Source organism: Aegilops tauschii, chromosome 7, assembly GCF_002575655.3.
Source record: "Aegilops tauschii subsp. strangulata cultivar AL8/78 chromosome 7, Aet v6.0, whole genome shotgun sequence".
Lineage (NCBI taxonomy): Eukaryota > Viridiplantae > Streptophyta > Magnoliopsida > Poales > Poaceae > Aegilops > Aegilops tauschii.
The window spans coordinates 202,138,219-202,149,489 of NC_053041.3; the positions used below are offsets into that span (position 1 = coordinate 202,138,219).

General features: G+C 45.0%; 2 protein-coding genes across 5 annotated transcripts; one reads left to right on the plus strand and one right to left on the minus strand.

The window, feature by feature from the left end:
- Positions 1–1,646: 1,646 nt before the first annotated feature.
- LOC109743285 (protein SAWADEE HOMEODOMAIN HOMOLOG 2) lies at positions 1,647–7,466 on the plus strand. Of its 4 annotated transcripts, none has more exons than XM_020302364.3 (8): positions 1,647–2,070; positions 2,184–2,346; positions 2,666–2,729; positions 2,918–2,969; positions 4,961–5,104; positions 6,248–6,367; positions 6,922–7,297; positions 7,335–7,466. In XM_020302364.3, exons 1-7 carry the CDS (start codon positions 1,885–1,887, stop codon positions 7,270–7,272), a joined length of 1,080 nt encoding a protein of 359 aa, XP_020157953.1. In that variant the 5' UTR covers positions 1,647–1,884; the 3' UTR covers positions 7,273–7,297; positions 7,335–7,466. The 4 variants fall into 4 exon arrangements, with proteins under 4 accessions (XP_020157953.1, XP_073362000.1, XP_020157952.1 ...); XM_073505899.1 differs by having other exon boundaries at positions 6,925–7,297; XM_020302363.3 differs by having other exon boundaries at positions 6,922–7,466.
- A 473-nt stretch (positions 7,467–7,939) lies between these two features.
- Positions 7,940–10,855, minus strand: LOC109743289 (protein BOLA4, chloroplastic/mitochondrial). The gene is made up of 3 exons (XM_020302368.4): positions 10,504–10,855; positions 10,318–10,385; positions 7,940–8,362 (listed from the first exon to the last, which is right to left on the minus strand). The coding sequence occupies exons 1-3, from the start codon at positions 10,780–10,782 to the stop codon at positions 8,212–8,214; spliced, it is 498 nt and encodes a 165-aa protein (XP_020157957.1). The 5' UTR covers positions 10,783–10,855; the 3' UTR covers positions 7,940–8,211.
- Between the last annotated feature and the right edge of the window lie 416 nt (positions 10,856–11,271).

Consider the following 11,271-nt stretch of genomic DNA (forward strand, 5'->3'; position numbering starts at 1 on the left):
CGATCAATGCAGATAGAGGCTTTCCAGAAATGCTTGGTAGCATATATTGTACACACTGAAAGTGAAAGAATTGTCTATTTGATTGGTAGGGGCCGTACAATGGGCATGTAAAATGTTGTGCCTGAGCACCAAGAACCGGCAATGTTTCTACAATTCATCCAATTTCATCATAAAATGCATGATTGGCGAAATCACATTCAACTTCAAAATGATTTGGTTGAGTACATATGGACTCACCTTGGTAACTAGTACATGTATCGGTTCATTTTCTTTCAATGTATTTGCGGCAATTAAATTTGATTGTAAATTTTGTGATTTTTATTCGGTTGTAAACTATTTATTATTTTAGCATTATATGGTTTTTTTGGTTGTGAACTATATGCATGTTTATTTTAGTAAGACGTATGCATTGAAAAATAGTGTACATTTGGTCGGCCAATTAGACGCACCGCCAACACAAACACAAAACGTGACTAACACAAACATAAAAAGTGGCTAGACGCTGTCCCTTTAGAGAATATACAGTCGGGCGTCTCAAACTCTCCTTAAACGTCTGAGCGGGCCGCCCAATTACTGATCGGTCACTTTTTTGACCTAGACGAACGCCTCAAACATGCCTCAAACGTCCAGGCTGACCGGCATCCCTCATATCCAGCCCAAATATGGGGCAGATATGGGGGCGCTCGGGCGCGCCCGGGCACACCCGCCACATCGAACTGACGAAGGGGTCCAACCGGGAATGCCCTGAAACCTGGCGGTGCGAAGCTCATCTCCTCCGTCAAACCGGTGGCGCCGTGTGGCACAACTCCGGCGGGCCGCGTAGTGCCTAGCTTGGCTATTTAAGTCGACCAACGACACCGAAACCCTACCATCCATTCACATTTTCCTCCTCCTGTCCGCCGCCGCCGCCACTTTCCACTCCACCCGTCCGCCTAATAGCCATGCCCCCAGGCCTTTGGATGAGGAGCGAGCCATTTCTGACACCGGAGCGACGGCTCGGGCTCCTTGAGCAGATCCGGGCTAGGCGCGAAGCCCGGATCGTCGCGGGGCTACCTCAGGATGTAGTGGATCCGGAGAAGGAGTTGGAGGAGGAGGAGGAGGACGAGGAAGAGGACTTTGAGGAGGAGGAGGATGAGCCGGAGGAGGAGGATGTGGGGGACGTTGGCGACGGGGATCTACAGGAGGAGCAACAGGCCATCCTCGATTCCCTCCGGTCGGAGTCGGCTGCGGAGGCCAGACGCCGTCGCCGGCAGGAGATGGAGGCACAACAAGCCACGGAGGAGGTGGAGATGCTCGTCTACATGGATGAGGTCGAGCAGGAGGAGGATGAACCAGAGCCCTCCTACCCGCCCGTCCAGCTGGTGCCCGCCACCATCGTCGTGGACATCTCCGACGACGAAGAGTAGTTAAGGTAGTACATAGATGTAGTACGTAGGATTTCTTCTGCATGCTTTGTATGGATTTAAGGATGAAATATGAGAAAGGCGGATGTAAAATGACTAATTTAAGATGTGACCTATCACTGTCCATGAATGCGTCCGGTTCGTATTCGTTAGCGTTTGAGGGGCCGGATTTGTAAAGTCCGACGATGCTCTTACCCGATCCAAACATACAGACTCGGCACAAAACGGATGTTCGGTCGTGCCGTCGTGGAGTTTGGCTAGGCAACGCAGCTCGGATCCCGCGGAAAAGGCAGGCAACACAGGCAGCGGCACACGGTACAGCCTCAGGAGACACAGAGGCGAGATCCCGTGGCGGATCAGCGGCTGCCTGTCTGAACCGGCAACGCATCTCCTCCCTCCCCCCTCTCCAGTCTCCCTACTCCGACGATCTATCCGTCGAGCCTCCTCACCGCGCGACTCGCAGCAGCGCCGGAGGGGGAGGATGGGGCGGCCGCCAAGCAGCGGGGGCCCCGCGTTCCGGTTCACGCACGCGGAGGTGGCGGAGATGGAGGAGCACCTCCGCCACCTCAACAACGCCATCCCGCAGCGCAACGTCATCCAGGGCCTCGCCGAGAAGTTCACCGCCTCCGCCGCCCGCGCCGGCAAGATCCCCGTCCAGTACAAGCAGGTACGTACTAGGTTTTCCCCACTCGAATTTATTCCCCCCCTATTTCCCTCCCTGGGGATACGAGACGGGTCCGTCTTATTCCGATCTATGTTGGATTTTGTGGGTCGGCGCAGGTCTGGAACTGGTTCCAGAACCGGAGGTACTCGCAGCGGGCCAGGACCCCCAGGGGCGCGCCGCCGCCGCAGGGGAAGATGCTGCCCACGGGGGCCGAGGAACACCACCCGGCCTCCTTCAGGGCTCAGGGGTCTTCCTCGTCCTACCCCGGATCCCACTCAGGTGGCTGCTTGAACGCCCATAATTCGATATTTACTTGTGCTGTTCATTTCCATATCATGCAATTCCGCTGCTGGTTAGGATGATAAAATGTTGGTGTTATATTGGTACTATTTTTTTGGTGGTGCAGAATTTATGCATGATGGCTGTGCTGCTTATGTTGGGTGTAGGGGTGCCTCTGAATGTCTAGGGCTTATTTGGGCGCTGGCTGCTATAAGGATTTCAGTGTTTATCATTTAGAAGATTTTAATTTTTTAACTGACCAGCCATGAACCATGTATCATGTTGATTATGGGTTATTGATATTGTCGTTGCCAATCAGGAAAGAGTCCTTCGGATGGTGGCCAGGCCGAGTTTGAAGCAAAGTCAGCTAGAGATGGTGCATGGTATGCAAATATACATATTTCACCCTTTCCTCTTCTGTATCTTTTGATGTCACATGTGGTCTGTTTTTGCGTATATGTTGATTTATTTTTGTGTGTTTGGGTTGGTTTTTGTGTGTGTTAAAAGTTGATCCAGTTTACTTTCATAAACCTTTTAGTTTTATATGCATGACCAATCTTTGTTGTTACAGGTACGATGTTGCTGCCTTTCTGTCCCACAGGCTCTTTGAAACAGGGGACCCGGTAATGACCATAAAACTTTTTGTTAAATATGATTGTTTTACTAAATTCATTTCTGCCATTCTTTATTCAAGCACCTCGCCAGCACTAAAACTAGAGATGATTCTGGTTCTCATCTATCTAGAGTTGGATGGGTTTGTGATCTAGATTGCCCCAACACTTATAGCTGGAACAGTGTTGGTGTTCAAACATTTTGAAGACCTGTCTTATCTAACTTTCTGTTGTAGAAGTCCTGTGAGTTGGTGCAGTATCACCCCATCCTTCTCTACACTTTTACAAGATGGTACTAATAAAGTACTGATCAGTTAACACAATTCCAAGAACCTTGTGTATTTCCTACTTTAGGCTTATATGGGAAGCTGATACTAGATGGTATAACATTTACTTTTCACCATTTCTGTGTTTTTACATGTAAAACAAAATACATAGATTGAATGTTTCTTTTCAAGATTACTCCCTCTGTTCCTAAATATAAGTCTTTTTAGAGATTGCAATATGCATTACATACGCAGCAAAATGAGTGAATCTACACTCTAAACTATGTCTATATACATCCGTATGTAGTCCACACTGAAATCTCTAAAAAGACTTATATTTAGGAACGGAGGGAGTACATAGCAGTGTAGACGTCGAACAAGTTAATGCACCCCCTTCAGTTATCATGAGAAGCAATTTTAAATGCTGAACCACAATTCTATTTACACCCTTGAACTGTAGGAACTGAAGCGTATCAGACTACAGTGGCAGTTTTCATGTCAGTTTGGTCATGTAGCAAGCAAATTCAGCTGCATTGCCACCATGGACCCCCGCTCACCCATTATATCAATCCCGTGATCTATAGTCAGCATAGGGAAAATATTGGAGATTTAATATGGTGCAAACATGCAATATAACATCCTTACACGCGACACAGTGTGCGCCATCCAATTGCGCATTGCTTGCCTTGATCGTGATGTCATGATCCGAGCATCAATGATGTGACCGTGATGACAGCTCCACAGGACTTTATCATTGTCCCTGCAAGGTCCATTCACAATCAAACCCTGGCTGCTTCTCTTCCACACAGCCAGCAAAAAGCAGGGGCATCTCTGAGCCAAAGAGCCCTCCTGTACTATGCTGCAGGGTGTGGCCTCGAGAAACAAGCACACCTACTCCAGAATCTTGTCCCAAGAGAAGACCCAGACTCATACGCATGCGAACTGCAAAGCATAGGCTTCCATGCTGGGTCAATTTCCAAATTAACTAACTGATTCATCCAACTCTGTGGTAACTACTAGTCATCCACCACCACTGTACTAGCTGCCAAAGCTTTGTTTCTTGATGTATTTGCCCAAGCTTGATGATTTGCCATAATTCTAGTATTTCCTTCTAGTATTTGCTTAATGGAGAATCACAGCAGCAGCAGCAGTAGTATTGTTTTAGACAATTAGACTTTTAGTTGACTCCACACACCATAGGAAGAAGCACAACCATAGTATGGAAATAACTTTGCATCCAAATTAGTCTGTACATCACCTTGTGGGAACTGTGTGTGGTTGAAGTGCGATGTGAACCACTGTAGGTGTAGTGTATGTAGCAAGCGCGGAAGGCAAACATGTATGACGGGCACCCAAGGGTTAGTGTGGTGTTGCACAAGCTGTTGAGTTCTAAGTGATACATGTGTCTCAGTTGCTGCGGAGCTTGTGAGCCGACTTGAGTATGGTTTGAGAAGAGAGAAACAAACTGTTGACGACTTGACGTGGCTTGTCAAGCTGGTACTTAAGATTCACGAAGATCGAGGATTTGGTTGCCAACGCGGCAAAGATTACTGTCAAAACCAGTCTTAGGGGTGATTTGTGTTTTTCACAGTTGAGGGTTGAAAACCAGACTCGCTCATTTTTCGACAATTATATAATGCCCACATTCCTCTAGTGTTTAATCATTCTCCACAGTGGGTTTACTACCTGTGCGTTATGCCAACTGTGCTTGCACTTATTAATTTTTTTGTATTTCAGGAAGTAAAAGTTCGATTTTCTGGATTTGGGCCTGAGGAGGATGAATGGATTAATGTTCGTAAATGTGTGAGGCTGCGTTCTCTTCCATGTGAATCTGCAGAATGTGTTGCTGTGCTTCCTGGGGATCTCATTCTTTGTTTTCAGGTAGTCATCATCTTACAGGACTTCTGTTCACCTGACTTAGCACTTGGAAATTCTGCTTGTTAACTTATTATTCCGTGATTATTTTATTTCTGTTACTTGTTGGCCTCTGATAGAGTGATGGGTATGTCGGTCGGGTTTCACCTGCCAAAAGTCTTGGGTCTTCCAAAGTTTCTGTTTTGACTGCGGTGCACATGGCAAACAGATTACTGTTGCTTATTAAGCCAAGTCACTTGTTTGGTCCTTTTTAAGAGTAATTGATTATATATTTCAACCTTGTTGACACTCAAGGTTCTGCAATTCATAGGCTCTATTTCTTGTTTGTGTAGACTATAAAGTTGTAATTCCAGTCTGTGCGTTTTCAAGTGTTGTGATTGACAGTGTATATATGCTTATTAAATGCCTTTACTTTAATCTTTAAGAATTATAAGTTCCAGTGCTGCATGTATTTTATATGATATATGCAGCGCTGTAGTTGCAATGAATAGGACATTTAAGTACAACATCTGTTTCCTGTGGCTTTCCATATTCTTGGTAATCATATTTCATAATAGAATTTCATTGTGATGTCACTTGGTCCAACTGGCAGCATTGATTTTACATTTTATTAGTTGAGGTGTGAATGGCAAAAGGACTGTAAAATCGCTGCATTTTATTACTAGTCATACTTCTGAGTACAAGAACTGATTTTTAATCTAAATTGGGTGTGAATTTATCCAATGAATATTCTTATTACTTTATTATTGAAGTGAGCCCTGAAAGCTTCTCTTGCAAAATGGAGGCTGTAACCTATCTCTGGTCATTTATAAAATGGATAAATCAACTTCCATCAAATAAAGGCTGCCTAAAAAATCGTTGTGTTGGTAGTTGGACAAACACCTGGAACGATAAATTAGAGCGTTGAGATTAAATGTGCATGAGTTTACTGCTAGTTCAAGACAGTATTGTACAATTTGTACTCAAAATTGGAGTATTGTTGAGGGTCTGAGTAAGGAATTTTGGTCAGTGGGTAAGTAACATTGTGAAGTGAAGTTGAACAAAGGGCGAGTCTATTTTGATTTGATTTAGTTGTCTTGTAATGTAGTGTTACCGTTTATCCGAGTTGATTTCTCACATGAATAGATATTTCTGTGCTGAATTGAACAGGAAGGCAAAGAGCAGGCCCTCTATTTTGACGCTCGTGTTCTTGATGCTCAAAGGCGCAGGCATGATGTAAGAGGGTGCCGCTGCAGGTTTCTTGTTCGTTATGATCATGATCACTCTGAGGTAATTCTCCTTCTGTCTAACTCTGTTGAGCGTTCAGGCATTTACTCTGGTTCCAGTGTTACACCATTTTGGATGTCAGATGTGGGGCTAGGGGTCCTGGAGTTGCGATTCTGATTCCATGGCTATTTGCCTACACATAGAATTTGATTTTGGACTTCACCCTCGATTCCACAAAGATTTGATGACATGTACAACCCGAGCTGGCAAAAATCAGACCTCCAGCCCTCTGACTTATATGTAGTTGGCCATGGTTTTCTTCTTCATAACGTGCCTGGACATGAATAGTGGGTAGCTCGCCATGGTCCTTTGTCGACCCATTAAAACTCACCCCAGTTTCTGTAGGCAACAAAACCTACTTTGGAATTTCCTTGTGATTTCATTTCCAACCTGCATGTTCAAGGAAGAAATGATGGGGAAGATTAGTGCAAGATACTATGGTTTTTGTTCTAGGCTAATTATCTTACTATATGTAGTCAAATAAAACGGAAAGCAGAGTGACAAGTATCATGTTTCAGACAAATTAATTAGATTTTACATTTCTTTTGACGTGACAGGAGATTGTTCCTCTGAGGAAGGTATGCCGTCGACCAGAAACTGATTTCAGGCTCCAGATCTTGCACGCATCTAGAGCGGCGGCCTCTGCGGATGCTCAGAATGTTAGCCCAGTTGAGCAGAAACCCCAAAAGGCGCACAAGATGATGGATGTGAACACTGCCGAGGTGACCGTGGTTCGCAACCCAGATCAAGGAGGGCCATCTGACAAGCCGGCTGCTCCCTTACCAGCTGCGCCTGCTGGCACCCACGGTGATTCAGTTTCAGATGTGCAGATGGGGAATGTGGAGGTTATTCCAAAAGTTGAAGCTGCAAATGAAGCACATGATGACAACATGAACGTGGTAGCGTAGTTGTTTCGCTTCCCTGTGCGCTTCGGTGTGTACTTACTAAGTCCAAAAAAATGTTTGCTTAGGAACTTCCGGTCGAGGAAGGATGGTCGCCCGGTAACTGTAATGTGCCGATGTCGACTTGTTTGCTGATGTGTGTACAAAGTCTTGGATTGTCGGTATCTATATAGCTATATCGTGAGACGAATGTTGTTTTCTGGTGTTGCTTGTCTTTTATCTGTTCACACTCAACAATTTTCAACAGAGAAAACGCACCACGCAACACTCGCTCATGCACCAGAAGATTTGCAGAAGCTCCAAAGTCTCCGTTTAAATCAGTTTGGTACTAAGCTTCCAAGATAACCCTCGCACGTCCTGGTGCATAACTTAAGCAAAGTTGTCCGTTTTCAATTTCCTTGCTTGCTCAATGAAAAAGCAGAGCTTTGCTGGTTGCTTGAAAATAAAATGTCGAACTATAATTTTACATAGATTCGTAATTTACCTTATTGCCGAGACATGGTATCTAGGGGAATGCCACCAGGTACACTGCAATTATCTCAGTTTGGTCGTTTCAATCAATTTTCTACATCTATTTGCCATTCTCCCTCAACCTCTATTCCTATTTTCGCCTGATGATTGCATAAAGCCAGCAACGATACACCTCAGGTGGATCAGTCACATGAAAAGCATATAAAGATCGAACCCGAGATTCTAACTCTTGAATCCTCTGGACAAGTAGCTGCCATATAAAAAACAAAATGCTAATTATAGCCAAAAATATACTATTTCTTACGGAAGTAATGCCAATCACACCCCATATTATTGACCCGTCAGTTGACGTGTACATGAAAAGTGTATCCTACAAAAGAATGTCTTCATGTCGGTCCTGGCAGTGGCCCGGTCTTGGTGTACAACAGTTTATCAGCGTTCCAAATTTAATTTTTGCCATGCAGATCTCGATTACTAGTTGCCAGCCGCCTCACCTGGAGTCTTGGTGGTCATTTGGTCCACAGCATGCACGGTGCTTTGAAGCTCCTCCCATATAACCTTGTAAACCATTCTCTGCCTGTTCACAGCGGATTTCCCCTCGAACGCCTTCGAAACCACGTCTATGCTGAGGCCAAGAAAAGGGACAAGTCTAGTTTCAGAAATATAACCAAAGGAAAATAGTAGGACCAATCAAGCATCAGTTAATGAAAGAATGCCAAACAATGTTGCCTCAAATATAGTATATTTTAAACATAAGCACCCTACAGATCTAGTTATAATATTATTTTTGTCAACTCATGAACAGAAAACTGTTGGTGCTAGCAGCAGACTATCCCGGCTTTCCGTAATTGTAGAATTACTAAGTTCATGTTGAGAAAAAGAGGGATCCATATGCAGTTGAAGACAATCTTCAACATTACTGGACTAGCTGAAAATGGTAAAAATGCCTACACATGGGTATGGAAAATGCCTGATAACCATTTTAACGGATTCATAAGAGAAGGTTTGATGCAGAATACGAAGGTTCATAACTTCTGATGTCAATCATGGCAATTAAGTTGTGTTGCCATTTTTATCTCTTTTCAGTGTTCAATTTCTAGAATTTCCACAATCCATGATTCATGAAATAGTAGAGAGATGGTTGTAATATGTATCTAAGTGATGTCTGCCACACTAATTCACTTAAGGGTGCATACATGATATTTGATCAATCTAACCTAATTACTGTTCAGTTAATATTTCTGATAATGACCACTTCCTTGGAATTTAGTTTCACCGTCTAAAATTTACGTTGCGTTCAAATACCAAACTCATTGAACATCAATTTTGTGCACATCAATTTTTTCAACGGGAACAGGTAGCATGTCATTATGCTGAATGCTGTTGCCTCTCCCACTGCAATAAACCATGAATGCGATGATGCTCAATGAACTGTCCATATCACGTTAACACAAAATTAACTCATATCTTTTTGAATTGATCAACATAGCCCTCCAATATCTATAAGCTGCCTTGCAGGAATTGCACCCCCTGAGTCCCTGACCTCTCCTGTGATAGCTTCATTGCTCATCGAATACACTGGCAGTTAGCTTTCTTCTCAGATTGTCATTGGCATGAAAAATACTATGCCAAAGCTTGTGGGCTCTTTTCTTTACATAATTGCTCAATATGGTGCAAAGCTGGCCAGGATAGCTGGGCCAGCCGGTAGCACGCGTGCACGGCACGGCTTGCAAGGCACGCCAGGGGCCATGCCTGGGCCTGAAGGCTGAGCACGCGGGCCGGTACGGCACGGCACAGTCCGTTTATTTATTTTATTCTTATTTAGGATTTTGGACAAGTCCTCCACTACTTAATATGTCCGTTTATAATAGGGTGTCTTAAGTCTGCACAAGTCCTCCACTACTTAACATGTCCGGATCATGGACTGTACCAGTAACTAACTCTTTTATAGCAAAAAAACATTATATCCATCGTTGCTAACAACACAACTGCTAGCATCACTGCAGTTGTCATTGCTAATAGGTAGCTTGTGCCACAGTTGACGCCCCGCTATGGCGCTAGCCCTTCGCCTTGCTGCCACGTCCGAGACCCTGGCTCTGGCACTACCACTGTCGCTAACAGAGCAGATTCAGACCCTCGCTCTGGCACTACCACTGTCCCCGATAACTCAGTCGGGTTCCTCAAAAGTTTACATCATGTATCTAAAGGGTTTTAAGAACATTAACTTATTATAATTGCTGCATTAGTGCGTTACATCCATTTTATGCATCCTTCCTAGTCTAATGAAGTAACTGAATCTAAAAAATGAATGAGCTAGTCCCTTACGTATTCATATAACTCCACACATAGTATCCCGACTATATCACCATAATACCGATGCTCCATACGCAAATGTCACTCGCAACCAAGAGGTGATCAAGAGACCACAGATTAATTCCATCTACTGCTTGTGCTTGAGCACAATTACAAGTCTAGACCATGGAGTGTGTGTTCTCCAAGGATAGCTCGGACCTAAATTACGCCCACGAAACAGCAAGCGTTCTTCAATCATAGAACCGATGTCAGGGTCAATTTTGTTACCAGACGTGGCGGCCATCCCCTGAGGCGTCGAAGACGGTGACAGTGTCCGCCTCCAGCTGCTCCTTGATCTGCCAAGGAAAAAGGAACATGTAAGCAACCAGAGGATTTACATCTTGGAGACATCGGCTCCACTCGTTGAGAAACAAGATTAGAAGCAAGAGGCGCCAACGGGGTGCCAAGAAATACCTTGGTCTCCATAGACTGCGTGATGGTGGAGCCGGTGGGTCCCGCCGGTCCCGGCGCCGACGCCCAGGCCGAGAATCCCCCGGTCCGGGTGCTGCCGGAAAGAGGGGGAGGGGACCAGGTGGTGAATCTAGCAGACGAGGAGGACGAGGAGGATAGAGAAGAGAGGGCCAGGGTGGCCTGACGGCGGATGGCGTATGAAGCGGAGGAGGAGGAGGTGAGGCGGCGGAGGAGCATGGAGGTGAAGGAACAGGGGGCGGCGGCGGACCTCATCAGCAGCATCGTCGGAGAGGGGAGAGAGAGGACAGGAGAATATTTCAGTTTTTTATTTTTTGATGAGAACAGAAGATTTCGGAAATGTGGTCTTGCTTCAGCGGCCATTAGCTCTGGGCCCAATCCAGGTCCGAAAAGCGCCGCGTCGAGAGGTGTGCCGTGGGCTAAAAGAAGTAGGGCCGCCAATTCATTAAGAAGAGAGATATGTCAATGTCACATACCTTTTTTTTCTTAATTTTTTTAACGCAGTACAAATACAGATGCCCACATACACGCACATACACTCATCCTGTGAAGACAACGCACGCACAACCTACCCCTATGAGCACCCGCTTCTCGTAGTCTATGGAAGCATCTACTCCCACTAAACGAATATCACCGAAAAATCTAAAATAAATTCAGAAAAATGCAAGCACCAGTGCCCAGTCTAGACCTTAACTCTTGGTGGGTTGATTTCACCACAAGAATATCTAACCATCCGAGTTATCTTCGGTTCGC

Coding starts and splice junctions, on each gene's coding strand:
- LOC109743289 (XM_020302368.4), bottom strand. CDS start 10,782: ATGCTGCTGATGAGGTCCGCCGCCGCCCCCTGTTCCTTCACCTCCATG. Junction 10,386..10,503: donor CGCAGTCTATGGAGACCAAG/GTATTTCTTGGC, acceptor TTTCCTTGGCAG/ATCAAGGAGCAGCTGGAGGC. Junction 8,363..10,317: donor GGGGATGGCCGCCACGTCTG/GTAACAAAATTG, acceptor TCTTGGCCTCAG/CATAGACGTGGTTTCGAAGG.
- LOC109743285 (XM_020302363.3), top strand. CDS start 1,885: ATGGGGCGGCCGCCAAGCAGCGGGGGCCCCGCGTTCCGGTTCACGCAC. Junction 2,970..4,960: donor TCTTTGAAACAGGGGACCCG/GTAATGACCATA, acceptor TTTGTATTTCAG/GAAGTAAAAGTTCGATTTTC. Junction 5,105..6,247: donor ATCTCATTCTTTGTTTTCAG/GTAGTCATCATC, acceptor TGAATTGAACAG/GAAGGCAAAGAGCAGGCCCT.